The sequence below is a fragment of the Schistosoma haematobium genome, chromosome 6 (assembly GCF_000699445.3).
Source record: "Schistosoma haematobium chromosome 6, whole genome shotgun sequence".
NCBI classification, from domain to species: domain Eukaryota; kingdom Metazoa; phylum Platyhelminthes; class Trematoda; order Strigeidida; family Schistosomatidae; genus Schistosoma; species Schistosoma haematobium.
Genome location: NC_067201.1, coordinates 21,822,453 through 21,847,917, shown reverse-complemented (window position 1 = coordinate 21,847,917; position 25,465 = coordinate 21,822,453). Strand labels below are relative to the sequence as shown.

The 25,465-nt window shown below is 38.9% G+C and overlaps 1 protein-coding gene across 2 annotated transcripts in view; it reads right to left on the bottom strand.

Annotated features, from left to right (window-relative positions):
• Positions 1 to 24,590, bottom strand: part of WWP1_3 (WW domain containing E3 ubiquitin protein ligase 1) — a 64,759-nt gene extending 40,169 nt beyond the window's left edge. Inside the window, exons 1-7 of one of the 2 annotated variants that reach the window (XM_051217128.1) lie at positions 24,477 to 24,590; positions 20,221 to 20,269; positions 18,103 to 18,426; positions 14,865 to 15,046; positions 4,360 to 4,658; positions 3,026 to 3,306; positions 1,426 to 1,624 (exon numbers count right to left, since the gene is read on the bottom strand). In XM_051217128.1, coding sequence (XP_051065763.1) covers positions 1,426 to 1,624; positions 3,026 to 3,306; positions 4,360 to 4,658; positions 14,865 to 15,046; positions 18,103 to 18,426; positions 20,221 to 20,269 — 1,334 coding nt within the window. In that variant the 5' untranslated portion in view covers positions 24,477 to 24,590. Of the gene's footprint in view, positions 1 to 1,425; positions 1,625 to 3,025; positions 3,307 to 4,359; positions 4,659 to 14,864; positions 15,047 to 18,102; positions 18,427 to 18,491; positions 18,727 to 20,220; positions 20,270 to 24,476 lie in introns of those variants that run through there. The other variant, XM_051217129.1, reaches the window with a different exon arrangement.
• Between the last annotated feature and the right edge of the window lie 875 nt (positions 24,591 to 25,465).

Sequence of the window (25,465 nt, the reverse complement as noted above, 5' to 3'; positions counted from 1 at the left end):
ACATAACTTAAGAACCGTAAATCGTACAATAATAAATTATAGGTCAAAATAAAGCTTATCATAAAAGGAATATAAATATACATAGTGTAATTGTTGAGTAGTTATACAATAAGAATGTTTATAGAATATTAGTCCATGAATAGTCCTCGGAAGTTACCTGTTATTTAATCTTCACCGGATATAACAATTAGTAATCACAACTCACTAGGACTAAAGCAATTATCTCTTGGAATCAGTCATTAATGTGCACTGAAGAAAAGTCATATATTAGAGCGAGACAGCTATTCAGTGCTTCCTGGTTTTCAATGATTGTCTAACTTAGGTCGGTTTACCATTTCAACAATATTCAACAATCTCTACAAACTCCTACACTGACAATTAACTGTTTAAAAAAATTTAATAGCAGTGATTTTATTAGTACGGGCTTGTGATTTTTTATTCTTGATATTAGGGACTCCAATTGGCAAGTCTCTATTCGCATATGTCCATGTTGAGCGAGTTACATCGATATTGCCACAATGGTGAAGGTTAATCCTAGCTAGCAGTGACAATCAAGATTCGCATTTCGTTCTATTCGGGATTCGTCAGTTTAATGTACCTGTAAAATAAAAGCATTATCCACTGAGCAATAGCTACTGGGAGTACATCAACACTAGAGTCTAGATGTATCCAGTTGACAACTCGCGAAAAGAAGAAAAGCTCAAGATTCCACTGCTAACCTCATAAGATTTTGAGTCTGCAAATCACAGATTGGGAGATAAGTATTTGATCAGCAATTAGGTCCGTTTCTCAGCTAGCTTGATATAAGTGCGTCTACAAAGCACCAGTTTCGGATGCTTTGGTCCTAGTAATGAATGTTTATACAACTACAACGCCAATATATAGGTCTTCATACTAGTAAAGATCTCCTCGGCCGAACCACGTGAAACATTACACAACCAGTCCCCCCCCCATGAACGCACTAGCAACTAGCTTTAAGATGTAACTCCTGGAGTCCTAGTGACAATCCGTGACCAGTGGGCTCAATCCGTACCGGGTTTGAGACGGTTATCCACCTCATACAATGAATGAAGGATTCTACAAGATGATGGATTGATTGAGGTTACACCTTAACACTATTGGATGCTTGCCCAGTGGTCTGCAGGTTAAGCGCTCACGTGCGACACCGAAAGGTACAAGAATTGAGATTGTCAATACACACTGCTGAGTCCCATACTAGAAGAAAATGGTTGCCCAGTACTTCTACGTTTTCAATAGTGGTCTAGCGTAAATGGACTTGTGATTTCAACTGTGAAAATACAACGATTTCCACAAATCCCTTATACTAAAAACGAAACAACGCGGTTATGACTGCCTGGAAGTATTTTGTTTCAAAGCTTAGGATTTAAGAACTAAATAATAGTGAAAAAAAATAAAAGCAATAACCTTGCATCTTTTCGTCTGGGATCATTGAATGTCGATGTTTTAGTATTATGATCAACAAAAAATGGAAATCCTTCAGTTGTATAACGAATTTCCCAACCAGGAGGTAATGGATGACCTTGTATACGAGGATCTTCCCATTGAGAGATTCGACTAACATGATTAACAAAATACGAACGGCCAGATATGTCAACACGTCGTTCTAAGAAGGTTAAAAAAGGATTTATAAACACACTACCTAAATAATGACGATTTTTCGGATTTTAAAAGAATATATATATATGTAAAACTGGATTGTGATTAGCAGTGGAATCTACAATGGTTATTTTGTCCCACATGAAAGTCATCAGTCGGCTAGGTATACCTGAACCAAAGTGTTGTTGATGTGCACACTGGGAGTAGAATCCAGTATTTTCCGATTTTTTCGGTATGGTTTGAATCCTCTGAGCTAGATGCTTTGACTGCAGAGCTTTCACTGTTGCTTTAGACAACATCATCAGCATCTTGGTTATTCCATGAGTTTTAGACTAGTTTGTTCTGGTATCCTTGAATGTTATTGGTTAACCTATCAGGTTTCATTATCTTTAGCTGTCCTTATACTTAATTCAACTATTTTGTTCCGTTGACCTACAACCAGGTTGTTGATTGATCGTTTCAGTTCAAACGCTAACGAGTTATCAGATTAGTTACACTTACAGTGTTTGAATCCCGGAGTGAACGTCAACTTTGAGATGCAGGTATACTCATTTGACAAGTCCCAAATAGGACGAAATGTGAGGCCTGTATTTCACTACTGGCTACATTCCATCTATTCTATGCAAACTATTTTGTTACGACTAAAATCAAAGTCGCTAAGAATTTTTTCGGTGAGATGATTGTACGGCCAAGAACTTATATTTGCTAGTTTCATGCTTTACAAGGATAAAGTTATTATTTAGGGAACTATTTTTTAGTGCAAAACACATTGTACAAGTTCGTCCACATCTCATACCAGTCACATTTTACATAAATCCTCGAAGGTTAGTGATCGGTACTAGTCAGCTGCCCAGACCACGGTAGTCACACTCGTATAAGAGGTTCCGAATAGGTCAGTCAGTCAGTCAGCTACAACGTAGGACCAGGCACATATATGCATCGGTCCAAGTTGCCATACCTCATCAACACAACAAGATGGACACCGGGTTCATAAAAGTAGTTAATTCAGAGGTGGTAATATATAAAAGAAAGATTGCAATAAGGATATAGTACAGGAAGAAAGAATTAGTTCGTAGAAAGAAAGATATGAAGCGATTTTAATCTCTTAGTTTAAGAGAAGACAGAGAGTGTATACACCGACGCCATTGTGATCGATTCTGAGCCATGTCACCAAGAGTCTCCAATCATTGCTTACGATAGTCACGCTAACCCCAACCCCAAGTCCGAATAGGTGCTATACAATCAATTGAAAATGGATTGAGTGTTACTCATTTTATTGATACACAATGCCTTAGTGGTTGAAGCAATCGAATTACACTTTAGATAAACCAATCATATCTCCTCAAACTTTCATAAAACCAAACTATTTCTATATATAGTCGGCAATTAAAAAAAAAGATAAATTTACCCCAGTTAGCTGGTAGAGGACCTAATGGATCCATTACACCACCAGTTGAAGTATTTGTTCGTGAACTAGCGTCTAGTGGTTCTGATTCACCTACATTCCAAACAGCATTCGCATAACGTTCATTCATTCGTTGTTGCATAATACCATTTCGTGAAGCAGTCATTTGTTGATAATTTTGTACTGTATTTAAAAGTGTTTGATTTGGACAAAGCCATGTTGTAGTTCGAGTATTGTGATCGATATAATATACTCGACCAACGTTATCTGTTCTTCGTTCCCATCTATAACAAAAATGAAAAATATGTCTCTTCTAAAAGAATTTAAATGTTAATTTTCTCAAATTATACAAGTTTCTTTGTAACAAAATTCTATTCAAAGTAAAATTGGGCTATACTGGGAAACGACTTTGACACCTCAAAACGTCTCAGCCAATCAGAAGATAGATACAGAGAAACAATGATTTACGATTGGTTTGGAATCAGGGTTTTCCAACTCCCCCAGGTGGACTCTCCGTGTCCACCAACCCGGTTAAATCGCCGGACATTCGCTTTTCGTCCTCTCAGTTCCGTAAACAACACCCTCACCACGAGAAGGCAGTGAGTAGGACTTCCCTGGCAGAGGCTATTTACGCGCGGTCATGTGAGAGCATTTGGAGAGGGAGAGGGGAATTTCCTCACTCTCGGCCGTACCAGGGCATTTGGGGGCACAAGCAAAGTTAGGAGATGTAGTCCCATGGTAACCGGTGACTTAAAGTAGCTGTAAAAATCTGGTTTTTGGACCGATCGCGCAGACAATTCCAGAATCGTGAAGAAATGAATGGCGAACGAACCTATTTTGGCCACATGTTACCATGGGACTATATCTCCTGATTTTGATCCACTAACTTATGAATTAGTCTTCTGTGTCTAAGGCATGGGTTTGAGCGTCTGGGTAGTAATCCCGACTCACAAATATGACGATGACTATTAATAAACGATTGTCTAGATTAATACTGAGGTCAGGATGTAGAGAACTAAGTGAAAGGTGACAAATTGATTGACGAAGCCTATAACCTTTCATAGATTGAGTTGTTTGGAACAAATGCTATATGTTTTATCCAATTTCCATATGTTACAAGTGTTCATGTTGAGTATAATTCAATAAAAGCCAAACACACAAAACCTATATATATATATATATATATATATATATATATATATATATATATATACGTATTTATGGACCATACTGGCACACTAACTACTTCATATAAACAAACACACACGTGATAGGGTAGCACTTTGTCAACCAATTATAAACCCTTTCGCAAAGAAAAAAACCAATGGTGAACTTACCCGGGCGGAAGTGGAGTAGGTTTACACCATGTTGTTGTTTTCGTTAAATGATCCACATAATATATTCGTCCTTCTGAAGTATATTTAGCTTCCCAACCAGGTGGTAACGAGGAGTCATTGGCATTCTCTGTGTTGTTATAATTATTATTACTGTGATTAGCAGATGGGTTTAAAGTTGGTCCAACCCCGCCACCACTGTCTACCAAGTGATTATTCATCGTACGATCAGTAGACGGTGATCTTACTGTAATACTTGAAGTTGATTCTGATTGTGATCCAGAAGTATGACGACCATTAACCTTGAACAAAGAAAAATTAGAATACAATTATTAGATCACCATAACAAATGAGCAGATTTTTAATTAATGTTTTTTCAGTACACACTAGCTAGTTCACTCAATACCCCAATCAAAACATTACATATATAGGGCCGATTAAAATTATATGTAGGAAATATCGATCAACAAATGAAATCAATTTATAGGCCATTACAATTATAATAATAAGCTGATCAGCAGTCAATAAATTCACATGACAACAAAAAAGGTGAACGAACTGACCAATTAACAAACGCACACACGTATGGAACGTGTTATGATGGTCGGTGTCCGAGATCTGATACTAATATACAACGTACTATGTACTAACCGACCCCCCCCCCAAAAAAAAACTGACGACTTGAGCGAGAACACAAGAATGGAAGACGAAGCCTCTTGGGCTACAGGACAATATGAATAAATTCTCGTTTATATGTGTTTACATTTCTACCCCTTAGAAAACTGATCCACTTCTTAGCCAATCATATGCATTTGTCCACTTCAGACTGGCTCACTGAATATATCAGAAAGAATGTGATGCAAGCTTTGCGCTGAAGTTATAAAACACTTATAAGCACCATTACTGCGGTATAAGAAGATGATGGGTAGGAGAATTTTTTTATTGTGACAAATTACAAAGCCTTTACATAATACGTATACGTAGCCTTCGATCGTCCGTTTGTACCTTGAGGTGTGTTCTGCAATCAGAACTATCTTCTCGTCTGGTCATCATTAGGTGTTCTGTCTGCACAGCGCATTCGATATACAGAAACTTTACGTCTAACGACCGTGGCAACTTCGACGCCACGTTCCGCTACATACTACTTACAAGCAATTTTGTGAGTAGCATCCACCAAATTACCACTACCTATCTATCCTATGGCAAAGTGATCGAAGTGATATACGTAATTACTTTAAAAACGTGTGTTTATCATAGGTGGATGACTAAATTGAAATTGAATGGATTGATTATTGAGTAAACGTGATGACTGAAGTCATGATCGTTTAGTTATTTGGTGCTGATCAAATTCTATCAATCAAGCTGTAATGAGGCCAGTGATTTAAGTGACTTGATATTGTACACACTGTTTTGATATGAAGTGATTGGGATTACTCGAAAGGAAACCCTTTTCTAAAACCGGATTGGTACTCGTTACATCCTTAACGACTGCAGGTACGTCTTGTTGGCCAGGGAACATGAACATCTCAGTTCTACAGGAGATTGGTCTCGGCCCTAATACAATACACTGTGAGCTGTGCGATACGAGTTTGAATCTCACAGGGTGAAGCACCAAGCTGCCTAGAAATTCTAGGTACGGCTCAATGACAAGTAGTGAACATCACGAAACATGAAGTCAAAATTATGACATCAGTTTATGATAGCAATCATCCAGTTAAAACCATGCATTTTGCCATATGATTTAGATGAACATCAAAACATTTTTTGTTTGGTAAAGACCAATTATTAACCCATACAAACTATTGATCAGCATAAAATAACTCGCTATTGAAGTACAAGTTTATGCACTCAGCTTTAAATCACGCTTTTAATGTGTAAGAGTCAGTGATATTCATTACAACTACTAAGGTACCTAAATCAGAGCGAGTGAAACAGCATTTAAATATTTAGCTTAACGGTTAAAAGTGGCGATTTTTAATGATTAAGCAAAGCTTCATTTCACAGCTCGATCGCAGCTACTAACTTGACGTTATGGTTGGGACAGGATATTGTAACGACTCAATCAAATTAACGTAGATGGAACACCTATTGACTTAGGCACTACCACAATCCCAGGTAGACCATTCAAAGAGAGAGAGAGGCAAAACTAAAAGCATCAAAATTAAGGTACGACAGCGGATTTGTATTACCGATTCTACATGGATGTGATATCAATAGTGTTCCACTTAAATACCTAGCATCCTCAGCGATACTGTCTTTCCGCAATGGAACAAAGGAGGTTAAAAAGGCTCTAACATAAACCACGTTTTTCAAAACTGGTGACCAATTTATGGTGAAAATAATGTAGACAACTTTCTGGTTATCAAAGACGATAGCTCAATTGACTGTTGTTACAAATTAGAAGTAGACTTATTAATCTAACCAGTTAGTCATAGGTGATGTAAAATCTTGGACAATACCGCATTGATTGAAGTTGTCACTTAACATAATAAGCAGACAGATGAAATTATCAAGACCAATGTCAGAGTAACAGAAGTTTATAAATAGACAACATGCCCCCCGAATGCCCTGGTACGGTCGAGAGTGGGGAGAGTCCGCTCTCCCTCTCGAAATACTCTCACACGGCCACGCGTATACAGCCTCTGCCAGGGAAGTCCTACTCATTGCCTTCTCGAGGCGGTGGTGTTGTTTACGAAAATGAGAGGACGAAAAGCGAATGTCCGACGCTTTAACCGGATTCCAAACCAATGGTGCACATGGGCTCCAGTATCCTGCGGGAACAAATGGCGTATGAACCAATCGTTGGTCACCGGCTTCCATGGGATTGCATCTCCTTACGATGCCCCACTGCCTTGTGGGTTAGACCTTTAGGTCAAAGGCTCGGGGAGTGGCCTTCTAAGATAACCACCTGCTTCGGTTTGGGCACCCGGGCAGTATCACAGCCCACACACAAATGATGAACTCTTTATGTCCATGGAAATTACTTTTCTTGCTTCGAAAAACAACCAATTGATTCAAATTATTATCATTACAATTATTGTCATTATTATTATTATTATTATTATTATTATTATTATTATTATTATTATTATTTTCTACATTATTCACCCTCTTTTATACTTGTACAGCGGCTCGTTTTTGGTGGAAATTCGACTATATCTAAACGTTCTCGAGTCACTGTCCGGTTGAAAATTGTATGTTACCACCGAATACGAGAACTGAAACAGTTTTTCTGAAACCACGTGCACCATTCAAACTGGCTGCCTTCAACGTTCGCACACTTATGCAGGTCGGACAACAGATAGGGCTGGCTATGTCTTTGGAAAGTCTTAATATCGATGTCTGCTGTCTATCCGAGACCCGTATTTAAGACTCTGGTGAAGTACTACAAATTCGATCTCCATCTGTCGCTTCGAAAAGCTTGTTTTACATGCGCTTATCCGGGGACCCTGTGGCATCTTCGTCTGGTCTTGCAGGCGTTGGTGTCGCACTAAGCGCTCGAGCTGAGGCAGCACTAGTCGATTGGATCCCCATTAACAGTCGGTTATGTGCTGTTAGATTAGAAAGTTACATCAAAGTGAGAAGAAATCGGCGTGAGAAACGATGTCTTTTCGTCATCTCCGCCTATGCCCCGACAGATTGCAGCCCGGATGCAATCAAAGATGAGTTTTACCACCAGTTATCTGTTCTTCTCCAGAAAGTGCGTTCGACAGATATTGTAGTACTAGCCGGAGACTTGAATGCTCAGGTCGGGCGTCTAGGCACAGAAGAGAGTCGTTTAGGTGGCCGATGGGGACTCGTTGGTCGCAGGTCAGATAACGGGGACCGTCTACTGCAACTTTGCACAGACCACAACCTGTTTCTGGCTAGCACTAACTTTCGGCACAGTCATCGCCGATGTGCCACCTGGCGTCCTCCCTCTGCATCTCAAGCCTGGACTCAGATTGATCACATCGCGATCAGCTACCGCTGGCGTGGTTGTGTAAAAGACTGCCGCTCCTTTTCGAGTACCTATCTGAACTCTGACCATGCCTTGGTCTGCGCCAATCTTGCCTTACTTTTCAGTGGACAACGAAGTGACCGCCATCAACGGATTGATATTAGCAAGCTGGTTGCAACTTCTGTTGCAAATAAGTATCGAACCGAGCTAGCCTCTAGGCTAGCTACCACTCCACCGAAAAGTATAGATGAGCATTGGTTGCATTGCATGACGCCATGAAAATGGCGGGAACAGTCAGTTGTGGGTTTGCGAAACGTCCCCTTTTAAGCACTGGGTTTCTTCTGGTTCCTTACAACTCATTGAAGCCCGTCGGTCTACTCCGGGTGACCGTGAGTTTGACCATAAACGAAGGATGTTACGTAATGAAATTGGGCAAAGCTTGCGTAAGGATCGAGAAGCCTGGTGGTCGAAGCGTGCTAATGAGCTGGAAGCAGCAGCTGCATCTGGTAACTACCGGAAGCTCTTCCAGTTCATCCGAGCCACTGGCAGGAAGAAGTCTGGTGTGAGTGAAACAATCTGCGAGGATGATGGGATGTCAATCACTAACATCCATCGACATCTTGGACGGTGGGCAGAATTTTTCGAAGGGCAGTTCAACTGGCCTGCTGCTCCGGCAACATCGGTCAGACTGTCCTGCCCTCCATGGCCGGTGACGACTGATCCACCAGACGAGGAGGAAGTCCGCAAGGAACTCCAACTCTTGAAGCGTTACAAATCACCTGGCCCAGATGACTTACCTCCGGCTCTTTTTAAAGATGGTGGTGACTTTTTGACTAAGGAATTGAGGACGTTGTTTACAAAGGTTTGGGAACTAGAGAGTGTACCAACGTCATGGAATGAGTCGATAGTTGTCCCTATCTTTAAAAAGGGTTCACGTCGTTCCTGCAACAACTATCGGGGGATAAGTCTACTTCCGATTGCGTCCAAGCTATTGGCTTCCGTCATACTTCGTAGGTTGTTCAAAACCCGAGAAAGATTGACTCGCGAGGAGCAGGCTATGTTTCGTTCTGGTCGAGGATGTATTGATCATATCTTCACCCTCCGCCAAATGTTAGAACACCGGCATATTTATCAAAGGCCAACAATCGTAGTGTTTCTTGACATCAGGGCTGCCTTCGATTCGTTGGACAGGGCTGTTCTCTGGGATTGTCTATTGAAGAAGGGTGTGCCTGAGAAGTTTATTAACATCCTAAAAGCCCTATATAAAAACACCTCAGGCAGAGTGAGGGCATACAACCACCTCTCTCCATTGTTCCATTCGAGCAGTGGGGTTAGGCAGGGTTGCCCAATCTCACCATTCCTCTTCAACTTTGCCATCGATGACATTCTAGAAACAGCTCTGATGAATGTAAGTAATAGTGGTGTGGATCTGTTGCCTGGAGAAAGACTTATCGACCTTGAGTATGCGGACGATATTGTCTTACTGTGCGATAATGCCCAAGGCATGCAATCGGCACTTAATCAGTTGACAATCAGTGTCCGTAGGTATGGAATGTGCTTTGCACCTTCGACATGCAAAGTACTTCTACAAGACTGGCAGGATTCCAATCCTGTACTCACCCTGGATGGTGAGCAGATAGACGTAGTTGAGAAGTTCGTGTATCTGGGTAGCTGCATAAGTGCTGGTAGGGGTGTGAGTGATGAGATCAATGCGCGTATAGTGAAAGCCAGAGCGGCTTATGCCAATCTGGGCCACCTTTGGCGCCTTCGTGATGTTAGTTTGGCTGTAAAAGGTCGGATCTACAACGCGTCGGTGAGAGCAGTTTTGCTCTATGCTTGTGGAACCTGGTCTCTCCGAGTTGAGGACGTTAGACGACTCTTTGTGTTCGATCATCGCTGTCTCCGAAGGATTGCTGACATCCAGTGGCAAGACCATGTCAGTAATGCAGAGGTTCGGCATCGTGTGTTCGGGCACAGAGATGATAATTCAATTGGTGTCACCATCTTGAAACACCGACTTCGGTGGCTTGGACATGTTCTACGAATGTCGTCCCAGAGAATTCCACGTCGTGCATTATTTGTCGACTCTGGGACTGGTTGGAAGAAGCGGAGAGGTGGTCAGTGCATGACATGGTGTCGTGGCATGAAAGAAAGCTGCAAAGGACTGGCTTCTGTCGGTCCTTCACGACTCCCTGGTTGGGGTCTGAAAGATGGTGCTACACAGCGGCTAGAGACGTTATCAGATATGACTCAGAATAGAAGCCAGTGGCGATCCTGCTGTAACCTTCTTTTACTTTCTTCATAAGAAGTGGTTGTGTCTCCCTTACCTGAAAGATTTCTTCTGATTGTACCTTTCCGTTCCCTCGTTACTACCACACTACCTTACACCAATCTCTTCGTTACTGTTCTCTTTTTCTTTTGCGCTCCTTAGTTTTTTTTTTATTTCTCTTCGCATTCTCATTGTTTTGTGTGGCGCATATATATTGGCGCTCTCTTGTACCAATATTCATGTGTCCAAATCAATAATCAATCAAAATAGACATGATTCGAAAAGAATGAATCAATGGCATAAATAGTATGAAATGATTTAAAAGCTCCACATCTAAAGGACAATAAGGAATGAGTACATTTGCACCACTGTGATCTATTCTGTATCACATCGCATAACATCTCTAACCATTGTTTATGATAATCAAGTACTCTTTATCTACCAACATGGTTCATTCCTACAGTGAATGACTTCGTGGACTGATCCTATGTTTAATTTTAATTCCGCTTAGTTTTCTTCTAACCCACTCCTAATTCAACCGATATTGTGCCTATTACATGAAAAGGATAGGAATATAGGTTCAATATAAATTTTCACAACAACTAAATAACTGCTATATATCTGATTAAGGACTTTTAAATCAGTATGCCCAACGACCGACTGCCTCGACGTGCGATGTTTAGTGGTATAGTAGTAGGTTGGAAGAAAGCTAGGTGAGGCCAGACCAAAACATGGCACAAGTCCATGAAGTCACTGACAAGTGGTCTGAGTCATGTCGGTAGGTGTAGACTACCTGGTTGGGGACCGCGAGATGATAGCAACCGATGGTTAGAGACCCTGAATGACATGGCTCAAAATCGTTTGCAATGGCGCAGGTGCATCCACTCTTTGTGTTCTCCCAAATTTTGATCTCCTTATTCCTCCTTGTCTCTTTTTTTTCTCCTCTCAAATTTATTTCACTGTATTATACTCTTTAAGTAACATCCCCAAACACTAATCTTCCCGATTACTGCTTATACTCTTGCTACCTCTACCACTACGGGATTTGAATCGACAACTGCATCTCTGTGCTAAGGTGGTGTGGCAACTCGAACTGATGTACGTACGTACGAAGTTCTACGTTGTTACTGACTGACTGATTGAAATCAGTTTCAGTATTACAGACACATTTATTTATCTTCCTATAAACCTTGATTTTAAACAATATTATTTCACCCTTTTTATTCATATATATATTGTTTGAGGCTTGATTTTTTGCCATGGTACGACCAAGAGTGGGAAGAGTCAACTCTCCCTCTCCAAATGCTTTCACATGGCCATGTCAGTCAGTCAGCTACAACGTAGGACCAGGCACATATATGCATCGGTCCAGTATTTTCCGATTTTTTCGGTATGGTTTGAATCCTCTGAGCTAGATGCTTTGACTGCAGAGCTTTCACTGTTGCTTTAGACAACATCATCAGCATCTTGGTTATTCCATGAGTTTTAGACTAGTTTGTTCTGGTATCCTTGAATGTTATTGGTTAACCTATCAGGTTTCATTATCTTTAGCTGTCCTTATACTTAATTCAACTATTTTGTTCCGTTGACCTACAACCAGGTTGTTGATTGATCGTTTCAGTTCAAACGCTAACGAGTTATCAGATTAGTTACACTTACAGTGTTTGAATCCCGGAGTGAACGTCAACTTTGAGATGCAGGTATACTCATTTGACAAGTCCCAAATAGGACGAAATGTGAGGCCTGTATTTCACTACTGGCTACATTCCATCTATTCTATGCAAACTATTTTGTTACGACTAAAATCAAAGTCGCTAAGAATTTTTTCGGTGAGATGATTGTACGGCCAAGAACTTATATTTGCTAGTTTCATGCTTTACAAGGATAAAGTTATTATTTAGGGAACTATTTTTTAGTGCAAAACACATTGTACAAGTTCGTCCACATCTCATACCAGTCACATTTTACATAAATCCTCGAAGGTTAGTGATCGGTACTAGTCAGCTGCCCAGACCACGGTAGTCACACTCGTATAAGAGGTTCCGAATAGGTCAGTCAGTCAGTCAGCTACAACGTAGGACCAGGCACATATATGCATCGGTCCAAGTTGCCATACCTCATCAACACAACAAGATGGACACCGGGTTCATAAAAGTAGTTAATTCAGAGGTGGTAATATATAAAAGAAAGATTGCAATAAGGATATAGTACAGGAAGAAAGAATTAGTTCGTAGAAAGAAAGATATGAAGCGATTTTAATCTCTTAGTTTAAGAGAAGACAGAGAGTGTATACACCGACGCCATTGTGATCGATTCTGAGCCATGGCCATGTGCATACAACCACTGACAGGGAAGTCCTATTCACAACACGAGTGTTGTTTACGAAATTGAGAGGATGAAAAGCGAATGTCCAACTCTTTAAACGGGTTGGTGGACACGGAGAGTTCACCTAAAGGAATTGGGAGACCCAGATTCTAAACCAATTGTGCACATAGCCTCCAGTATCCCGAGAGAACAAATGGTGTATGAACCTATTGGTGGTCACCGTCTACCATAGGACTGCATCTACTGACGTTGCTCCACTGTCTTGTGAATCAGATCTTTAGGTCGAAGGCTCGGGGAGTGGCCCCCCTAAGAAAACCACCTGCTTCGGTTTAGGCACCCAGGTAGTATCACAGCCCTCACACATATCGAATGAGATTTGTGTGGCGCATATGTATCTGGTGCCCCCTTGTACCAATATCTATGTGTTAAAATAAATAAATAAAAAACCACAAACACATTTACATGTTAACGCGATATAAAATATTACACAAATGAGATTAACCTTTTCCCCTAAACTCTATATTACGGTGTACTTTATTCAATGTACGCAAAGAAAATGAACACTTAAATCTATTGAAGAATACTTAAGAAAAATGTGATCTTTTCTGATGAAGTTCCTGATCATGATGATGACGATGTCCTCATAAATGTTTATCCATTAAATAGTATTGTGAAAAACCTTTTGTACAAAATTCCCAGTTGATCTTCAGCGTGAACCAGATATTCTATCTTGAGAACAATTTAAAAAACTAGGAAGAGCTGGATGGGTGTTTGTTACAGTTGAACAAAAGACAATGCGTCTAAATGATCATTACACATGACCGAATCTAGGACGCTTATGGACAGTCAGTAAGCTACGACGTAGGACCAGGCACATATATGCATCGGACCAAGTTGCCATACCTCATTAGCACAACAAGATCAACACCAAATTCATAGAAGCAGTTACTTCAATGGTAGTAATATATTTTTTTAAAAAGAGAGATTGTATATAAGGATATGATACAGGGAGAAAGAATTAGTTCGTAGAAAGAAAGGTATGAAGTAATTTTAGTCTCACGGTTTAAAACAGAAGGTGTATACACCTACGCCACTGTGATCGATTGAGTCATGTTACCCAAATTCTCCAACCATTGGTTACGATAGTCGCGCGGACCCTAAACAAGTAGTCTGCATCTACTAACATGGCTCAGACCAGAAGTTAGTGACTTCAGGGGCTGATACCACGTTTCGGTAGACGCTTATGGAATACATGCTCACTTCACTAAATTCATGATAATGACAATTGTAATGTTTCTTATTTAATGGTAGTTTATTGTTCCACCCTCAATTGATATGACCTCACACATCACGAACAATCCTCAAAAGAACCTCAGAAATATTTGTACCTAACGTGAGGGTAAATTCCTATCGCCAGTTGAAATTATCTGTTTGTTTTTCAAGTTAAAATTGGATCAGTCCGTAATTTCAATGATATTCAACAATCCCACTCTGACCAATACCATACGCACACTAGTGACTATCTTCGAAAGGAAATTTAGGGAGTTCTAGTGAAAAATCATGATCAGTGGTGATAATCCATCTCCAATATGAGACATTCGCCCAACTAACACAATCGAAAATCATCCTGCAATATTGTTCATTGATTCAAGTTACACTTCTACACTCATTGAGTCTCGGCTCAAAGGTCTACAGGTTAAGCATTCACGTGTCAGATCGAAGGTCCTCAGTTTGATTCCATGTTGTGGGGTCGTGGATGTGCACTGGTGAGGAACTCCAAACTAGGATGAAACGGCCGTCCAGTGCTTTCAAGTTTTTAATAATTTGATCGGTTCGTGATTTTATTTTAGAAATGAACTTTCAATGCACGATAAAATTCTTTTAACCATCTCAAAATATATCAGTAATCACAATCTGTAAGAAATAAGAAAGATGGTTAAAATTCCTTCCTACATTATGAAATCATTAACTTACAGAATTGGTTGTTATTCTGGATATTGATCTAGACAAATGTTGAGCTAATAATGCACTGCTTAATTCACGTATTGGCACAGAAATTGACAAATCAATGCTGCCTAATGAACTCGATGAAGAAATAGTAGAATTATGCAACCATGGAAGTGGTTTAATTGGTTGTGAAAATGCCAAATTGCTCACTGAAAGAAAACAGAGAAACAACAACTAATATGTAGTTGGCAAGAATAATGTAACTTAGAAAAATGTGAACAAATTCAAAGAACTAAGTAATTATAAATCAAATGTATGGTGTGAAAAACAATGAGACTAACCGACTATTACAACTACTATTAATACTATCCTAATGATGTGAGTTAGAATTGTAGATGTACTTACGTTGTATCTCCCCCGTTTAGATTTCGAATTCCAGTATTCCTTCATACAAACAAACCATTTATCATTATATCTTACTAAATTATAATTCAAATATTTAACATGGTTAAACATGCTTCTTATTATCATTGCTCGTACGTTTAGTTCAACTTATTAAATATCCATCCTTATTTTAATGTCAATTTATAGTGTTGGTATGGGATATGAGCTACTTGGACTGACTAACATGACTATCATGATCAAAGTAATTTATAGACATTCAAGTCTATGAACATTTAGGTACTCAAAATTGAATATTCCCACAAAGTAAAATTGTTGATTTGTTAAATAGTAAACAATTTAGCAATTGCAAAATAAGAATACTGAAATCAAAGTTTCAATGTAAAGTAAGAAAAAACAATGATTGTAAATGTGATTTAAGCATAAAATAATCAACGTTCCATCTAACAATCTATTGTAAAGATATGTATCTCAATAACTGATATAATTGGGTGAATAGTGTTGAAATATAACTTTTGAAACTATCATACTGAGGTGTATTATATTGGTTGTTCGAATTTTCCGATTGATGTTTAGGACCGTAATTGATCCATCCTGTACGGATTACCTCGATATTACCACTAAGTCACAAGCATTTTAAGCAGAGATGGATGGTGGTTAGAAGTGGAATTCAAGATGTGTGTTTTATCCTATTAGGGACTTCAGCTGTATGTACCTCCATCCTAGAGTTGATGTTTACTAGGGAACTCCAACGCAGTACGGTTTGCTTCGAACACCACCACGTTATCGACTTAACTAATAAGTTAATATAGCCACTGGATTGTAATATTAAGAATTATTATTTAAATTTTTTATTGTTTAGTAATTAGAGGCTTGGACTGTTGTGTTATAATCACTGCCGATTTCTAAGGTTTCGTTCAATCTATAAATCATTATCATACCTTTAATTGTTCTAGATTGATCAATAATTAATTATTCCCCTATTACTCCGGTTTGTATCATCTATATCTTAATTATGCACACAGTGCAATTTTCTCATAATGTTGTTATTTGATCGAACATTTCAAGTATATTTTTGTATGAGCTTTGAGTCACAATTGAATTAAGTACAACAGAGAATTGATCTGCTTTTTACCTTTGTCTTTTGACTGGCCACTTAGTTAGGATGAACTTGACGATTGATTAGTGTTAAAGTTGTTGCTGTTCATTGATAAATAGGTCACCGGTTCTTCTGGCAATATAGGTGAACTAGCCGATAAGTCGGACTGGAAAAAGAAACCATACTACTGCCTGCGAATTCAGATAACAGTAGTAATATGACCTCACCTTAACCAATACAGGTGAGGCAACTAATAAGGAAGATGTACTTTTTAAGAGGTGTTATTACAGAACAAAGGCAGAGAGAGACTACACGATGAAACGGATGCTATTGTGAATGAAGGTATCATGAGTACCAAAGGTCATACAGCCTATATGTCCCAGTCAATCTACCAAACTAATATACAAGCATGAGCTGTGAACAGCATCACAAAACTTTCCCACGCAGTCTTTAGATTCTTTCTCTGACATTCCACTTGATCACCGAAAAACTCAAGTGATCTTAAGCTTAGACATTTTTACTTCCGTGTCACTACATTTTTTTCGTAGTGTCCATGACGTTGTCGTTGCTGTACCTTCTTCATTTGAGAAATTTGCCCGTAAAATGACTAGGAAAAAAGCTTTATATCTATCATCTTTTCAATAAATATACGAACTGAACTACTGAAGTTGTTGACTATAAATATATATCAGGAAATGATCAATAATATGTGACTGGGAAGCACCCACTACATTGAGTCAGTATAACGTTGATCCCTTGTTTTCACCCTGTTCCCAAAAATTGTTTTCTAAGTGATACCTTATATGATATCACATCCGGTTGTCCAAACCAAATTAGACGACGTTCTGTTCCTTCAACTATCGTGGGTTTTGTTTTTTCGTGTTCTGGGACAATGGCTACATCCTTTACAACCGGATGTGATATCATATAAGGTATCACTTAGAAAACAATTTTTGGGAACAGGGTGAAAACAAGGGATCAACGTTATACTGACTCAATGTAGTGGGTGCTTCCCAGTCACATATTATTGATCATTTCCTGATATATATTTATAGTCAACAACTTCAGTAGTTCAGTTCGTATATTTATTGAAAAGATGATAGATATAAAGCTTTTTTCCTAGTCATTTTACGGGCAAATTTCTCAAATGAAGAAGGTACAGCAACGACAACGTCATGGACACTTGAAGTGATTAGAAAACTGTACATTATTACGTATTAATATTATGAGCTACATCTTTCGCATACTACAAAATTGATTACAGGTGTTTTTGATTGAATTTGAATCAGTCTAATTTGGGATATGCATGCATCCCTCAATATAGTCATTTTATGACAAGTCTATATAGAATAGATGGAATGTAGTTAGTATTGAAATCCAGGACGTATGTTGCGTTCGATTTTAAACTCGTCAGCTAAATGTGCCCGCATTTCAGAGTTGACGTCTACTTCAAAATCCAAAATAAGTACAACTCGCTTTAAACAATATAGAAACTTATGACGCAATGGCCATATAGAGGCAACCTACAAAGTATGCATACATGTGCGAACTAAGATGGATTAACATTAAAACAAAATATCAACAATGGGAAAACTTAAAAACGATTACAAATTGATTTGCGACAGTTTAGCAAATTGACTGAGTTTCTGAAACCAGAAACTACTAAGTAGTTGTTTGAATATCATGTATATACAACACAAAGAAAATAAGAAATGAAGATGATAGACACCGATGATAATGACAAGGGGCAGTAATTGAACTTACATTGATTCCCATTGGTAGCTGCAACACTGCGAACAGTAAATCGACCATATCCAACTTCAGTACCTTCATCACGTTTACTATCACGTACAGAAAGACGAAATTCTATAATACTATCAACATCAGCTTTGAAACTGACAATTTGATCGAAATAAGGACGTGGACCACGTACAATAGGAGTTACATAGAATGGAATAGAATTTATAGCTGGTATAGCAGATGTTCCTGGTGGTAGAACTTCAGCAGTAAAATTAAATTTACACTTGTTTAGTTGTACTCTAGCCAATGAATTCCAATCCAATGATTGATCAAGATGTGCACGTTTAACTGAAATAAGTTATACGTCATTAAAATAAAAATTGGTTGAAAAAAAAAATTAAAAAGCAACGTACATCAAAAGTTACAGCATCAATTGTAACCAATATGACATTGATTGACTACTGAACTGTGTGACTTGAATGGGTTCATAGAGAGGGGAGTGTCAGTGTTCACTTGAAAACTGTAGATACACATTTCGCTTATTAACGAGTGTCAGGACGAAAAAAACCTGTGTCCTGCTAACTGTTTTTCCAACAATCTAAATGAAAACTAACAGTTATACATACACGCACACAAATGCAGATCTGGCTGTTAAGGGGGAAAATGAGAAAGGGATAATATAACAACTGAATAACGGTAGTAGTAATTCAGGCGAATAATACTGATAAGTAATTAAATCAAATAATTGTTTAATGAAAATCTCATATAAGCCTAACTGTCAATTGTACCCCTTTTCGATTTGTTAATTATTGTTACATCATTTAACGATCGATAACTGAGTTAATTAACAATAAGTTGCTCACTTCTTGCAATAAAAAGTCAACCTACTTATCTATCTATTGGAATTTATAGATTTTGGTACGTTGTAATTATGGTGTTTTATGTGAATTAAAAATCGGAGAAGCGCATATGAAATAGATGAATAATGGTTAATAGTGGAATAATGAGAGTGTGTTCTATTCTATCGGCGACCAAGATTGTAGTACTGATGTTCAGATCGGGACTGTTAGTCATAATTTATCAAACCCTTACACTAATAATGACGTGAAAATTAAACATTCGTTATGGGATTGTGGAAATTATTAAATTTCATAGATATCATGAACTGATACAGGTTAGACCACCACTGAAACCCTAGAAGCACCGAACGACTACTTCGCCCTAGAATGGGACTCCTTGGCAGTGCGCATCCATGATTCTGCACACAGAAACCGAACGCTTGATTTCTAGACCACTGAGCTGGTATCTAACGGTGTTGACGTCCAACCCCAACCAGACCACGATACCGCACAACAATCTTCTATTATCTTTTCATGTACTCATTAGTGACTAGTTTCGAGAGGAAATTTAGGGAGTTCTAGTGAAAAGTCATGATCAGTGGTGATAATCCATCTCCAATATGAGACATTCGCCCAACTAACACAATCAAAAATCATCCTGCAATATTGTTCATTGATTCAAGTTACACTTCTACACTCATTGAGTCTCGGCTCAAAGTTCTACAGGTTAAGCATTCACGTGTCAGATCGAAGGTCCTCAGTTTGATTCCATGTTATGGGGTCGTGGATGTGCACTGGTGAGGAACTCCAAACTAGGATGAAACGGCCGTCCAGTGCTTTCAGTTTTTTAATAGTTTTCGGAATTTGATCAGTTTATGATTTCGATGAAAAATTAGATATTTGTAACTATATTCTTAATTAGTTATTTTTTAAAATTTGATTGCCTCACTCACCAAGCCAAGCTTTAAATGTGAAGGCTAACGATATTACCTAGTTAGCCAAACCGAAATAGGTGAAGAGGGACTTGATTCTGATACTCAGTAGCTAAAAGTAAAACGCGTTTGAGAACGTTCGAGCGACGCTATTTCAGACAGTACTATTAAAGACTGATGACTTAATTCGCTTTTTTTCAAACGAAACGAACTGTGACAACTCGGATCGAGATATATATATTTATATATATATATCACATGTCACGTTGTCTTCGATAAAATTTCCGGAGTGATGGTACAATCTAATTTATAATACATTTGATGTGAAGTAAGTGCATAGCATATGTGCAAAAATGGTACCTCAGACTTACCCACAAGTTTAATTTGAACTTCAGAAAGGCTTCCCCTCTCAGATGACATCTACAGGAAAAATTATGGAAAATAAATTACTCTGCTAGATATGATGAGAAAACCATTAATATCTAACTTGTATATCACTATGCAAATACGAGAAATGGCTTTAGACCTGGTTGTGGCTGCATCGACCACACATTCACCATTCGTCAGATTTTAAAACACAGGCATGCTTATCGGCGTCTAATAATGATAGTTTTTCTTGACTTAAAAGCAGCATTTGAATCTGTAGACCGTAGGCTCTGTAGCGGTGTCTGTCGTTGAAAGCCACATACCTCAGAAGTACATGAACTTTGTGAAGGCTTTTTACTCGAACACTAATTGTCGAGTCAGGGCTTATGGCGAGCTGTCATCTGATTTCGAAACCTTAAGTGGTGTCAGGCAAGGCTATCCAGCTTCTCCATTTTTGTTTAACTTCATCATAGACCTACTGCTGAAAATAATGTTCCCGTCTGAATTTTCGGGAATCGATCTCTAACCAGGAGGTCCGCTTATCGACTTAGAATATGCAGATAACGTAGTCCTGTTTGGTGAAGACGCTGATAATATGCAGTCTTTTGGTAGCACTGAGCAACAATACCAGGATGCTTGGGATGCGTTTCTCCCCCTCTAAATGCAAGCTGTTGCTTCAAGACTGGCCTGCGTCAATACCTAAACTAAGGATAGGGAGTGAAGCATTGACGACATTTATATTGGAAGTCTGATCAGCCATAATGGGTTGGTGTCTGACGAAATCTCTGCACGGATTCGATAAGCTCTTTCGGCTTTTGCCAACTTACGTCACCTATGGCGAAGGCCAGATATCCGTCTATCAATTAAGGGACGAGCATACTGTGCGGCAGTTCGTTCAGTTCTACTTAACGGCTGCGAAACGTGGCCATTAAGAGTAGAGGATACTCGTAAGCTACTAGTATTCGATCACAGATGCATTAGAAATATTGCTTGCATCTGCTGGGATCACCATGTAAGCAATAGTGAGGTTAGACTAAGGGTATCAAGGAATGATGGTAAATTAGTTGATGAGGTTGTGAATCTTTATCGACTGAGATGGTTGGGTCAAGTATTACGCATGCCTAACCACCGATTACCACGGTGCACAGTGTTAACTAGTGTCGAAGACGGATAGAAGTTAAGGGCGGTCAAACCATAACGTGACATCAGTCCACAAACCTTAATTTACCCGATGGATTACCTTTGCCGCCTGTAAAGCCTTAAACATACAGAAACTTAAATTATCAACAATTACTCCCAAAAAAGACCCTGGGTGATTGGCTTCAAGTATCTGTCCTTTTACTCAATAGTTATGCTATCAGCTTGCTGACGCTACTGATAATCCAGTTTTCGCCCTTAGTAGATGAAGAAGTGTCCTTCCACGTGTTTGGCAACCAGGAAGAGACAATCACCTACACAGCTCTAACAGCAACCTAAACCACCTCGTTCACGACTGAATTCCTCTCTCACTTCCTAATATTTCTCCTCTCCTTACTATCAACCCTTCTACTTCCTCTCTACCCGAAACGTATCTTAAGACGTTGGCTCAGTCTACACACCCACTGACTGCAGTTTGGATGAAGTGATAAGTTCTATGGAAAGCCTTCAAACCTTCAGAGGCATAAACCGTTAAACGTAGTAATCGTAGCAGCTAATGTTAATGTCCGAGTAGGTAGTTTAAACCAAACTGAAAGACATTCAAGTGAGTCTTAGAGTGTCCCACTTCAGCGAATAAACACTTATGATCGCCTGGTACAAATATACTTAAATAACCGTTTATTTTTAGCAATCACTGACTTTAGGCATAGACATCGTCTAACATGCAACTCTCTGTCGGTTCTTAATGAGGCTGAAGCTAACCTAAACCGAGAGAAATTGGCGGCTTCTGATAGGCAGAATTTATAGGTTTTTGAGAACAGTAGTCCAGTCTTGGTAGCCAAACTGAACAAAACGGCGAGACTATAATTTATGGACCAAGCAATCATATTTGGGATAACAGATCTTGTATTTCGGCGCGAAATCTATCCGTTTATTTGGTTAAAGAGCGTTTTGGCATTTTATCTTATGTCAGTTCGTGATGAGAATTCTAAATCTAATTCCTAACCCTAACCATCAACTGTAAATCATAGTCCTCATTCCTCACACGTTTATAACTCACATTTAGCCCTAGCAAGTAGGTGGACATCCTCAAGGTCACTTTGGCGTCGCTCCGAGGTAGTCCATAAATTATAGTATCACCAGAGAAATACTAGCTATGGTCTGGAAAGTGGACCTAATCTCATCTGACTGGTTTCCATCGTCAATTATATTATTTTTTAAGAAAGGATGGGAATTTTCTTATAACGAGAAAGGAGTTAGTTTTGTGAATGACGTCTTGATGATTTTCATAAAATAAGGCTTGTGAACAGAAAAGTCTGGGCTGAATGGCTTGGTCGTAGAGTTTTCATCGTTCTTCTGAACATCACCAGCACAAACTTCAAGTAGAAGTGAAGCGTCCGAATTTCTTTACATAAGACTCCCAACCTGTCCTGTACACCTTGATCTTAATTGGTTCTTGTTTACCTTAAACCTGTCGTTGTCTACTTTATTTCGACCGTATCTCCCATTGATTTGACTTTTTGGTCTTATATTTGTCCACAATTTTCCTGATTGGTTGATAAATTGGCTAGATTTCAATGTGGTTGTTGATTGCTAGTTGACCTGAGTGCCAATCTTCTAAAGGTTCTCTGGTGATTTTAGGATTCCCTCTATCTAAGATCCCAACATTTTCCTAGTTGAATGTATGTCCACAGTTGTCCATACAAATTGATATAAGCGGGGATATATCATGGCGTTTGACCGCTAACTGATGTTCGCCTGCACAAACATTAATTGTTTCAAAACTAGATCCGAGTGTGCAATGATTTGTCTCACACTAAACGTTTCGATACATTCTACGGTTTGAGCCACTATCAACTACAGGGTTATTACCAAACCTCAAAGTTACCACCATTTTCGCAATATTTGCGATCCATGTGCAAATAATGATACAAAAGTTGACTTGATGTAATCACTACACAAACATACCACAATACACTGAACTTTCGAGTTCCATTAACAACACTGTGTAACCGGCCTACACCGATTCATTAACAAACGAAATGAACGATTTACTTCCACATAACAGTTTAAGACAATAAAAAAATACACAAAATCAAAGGATGAAATGAGAGATTATTTACAAGATATAAAAATTGGTCCGTCTTTATCACTGAATTTCGTGTTTCGGAATTCAGCTACCTCATATATATCAACCAAGAAGCTAAGAGAAAGGTAATTTTGCATCGGGACAACATCGTAGGACTATTAACGACACTGTGATAATGATCGCTTATTATATGAACCATTAAAGATCTAAACTTGCTTCAACACTTTGTTTCGGATTCAGTCCCAAAAAAAGGAGCATCTGAAATCCAAGAACCTTTCCGGTTACGAAAAATATTGTTTACAGTACTGAAAATTAGGTACTACTAAGTAGAAAGTTCCGAAGGTCTTTCAACAAAGGGCTACCGTCACAATAATAGAGGAAAAACCTGTGTACTATGGGAGAAAAGATGCCGTTTTGAATTGAAGGACCATTTTAATAACTTTCTTGAGAATATGATTATCGAGTGATGGAGTTTTGCACGCTTATATACTACGGAATTTACAACGTAAGGGACAGATAAACCCGATCACACCAATTCCTTTAAGGGCCATGATTATGAACAGTGTGAAACGTACCCTATACATCAGAGTATTATTTGTGAAGAATGCTGGTGGTGCAGAAATCTATGGACGACATTCAAATGACCCTTAGAAGCTTCAATGGCCTAATAAGTCTACAACAAATTTAGGATCAGTATTAGGAGTTAGGAATGAGGGTTGAAGCTTTTTTATTTACGAACTTATACAAACTATATTGCTATTTAGCAATATGGATGAACGTAATTACACACAACTTAATCCCATATGGGATTATTTACGAGGCTTAAGGGTATTTACTAATAATAATCCCCGCATTCCTATACAGTTTAATTGGTCGGCATGTGAAATATGGCAACAAATAGGCTTCAGTGCAAAAGTCCTAGATACTAGAATTACTAGCCTTCGTATAGCATGATGTTTTGAACAATATTATTCAAAACACGCTATGCATCTCATCAGGAATTAGAGTAAATTAAGTTGAAAAGTAGACGACTACCTCTTAATAGATTGAATTCAGTCAAATCCCTTAGTGTCCAGATAAACGTTGAAAACTCCCAAAAAATTTTAAAACACTACCTAAATCAAAAGCCCACCATATCCAAAGTTCAACCTCCGTCAATTACAACATTTAGTACCATAAGATTCAGATTTGTGTAGTAAGGACAGAAGGCCTACGGCCTATGTTATTCCTTTTCTAGTATGCTTTTGTGAGTGTCCAGTTTTCTCCTGAAAGAGTCAATTGAAGGTGCGGACACCACTGCTCCAGGCAGCAGGTTCCAAGTATTGATGGCTCGGTGTGAAAACCTGTATGCCACGGGTATTTTGTTCGTCCTTGGCTTTTCTACTCGCCTGCTATGTCCTCTGAGGTGTCCCGATCTAGTGGGAAGAAAGAGAGAGAATAAGTTAGGTCCGAAATCATTTCTCAGTATTCTGTACATCAATATTAGATCTCCCCTTAGTCTGCGATAGGACAGAGTAAAGAGGTTCAGTTTTTCAAGCCGCTCTTTATATGATAAACCCCGGAGTTCCGGAATTGCACGCGTAGCTGCCCTCTGTACCTTTTCTAGTATGTTTGAGTCACCTTTTAAACAGGGGCTTGCAGCCTGAACACAGTTCTCTAACTTAGTTCTCACTAAGGATGTGTATAATGTGGTGAACATGGTAGTATCAAGCTTAGTGAATGTCCTTTTTAAAGCCCAGAGGGTTCGAAACCCCTTAACTGCGACCTCCCGGCAATGGGCCGTCGTCTTAAGATCATTGCTCACTGTCACCCCTAGGTCCTTATGAGACCGGACTACGGGTAATGACACATCCCCTATGTTGTACGTATTAACCTTTGAATCCCCCAAGTGCATGTAGACACACTTTTCCGAGTTGATAGGCATTAGCCACTCTTTAGACCAGTTTATCATATTACTTAAGTCCGCCTGAAGAGTAAATGCGTCTTTGTCTCCAGTTATTACTCGCCAAATTTTTACATCGTCA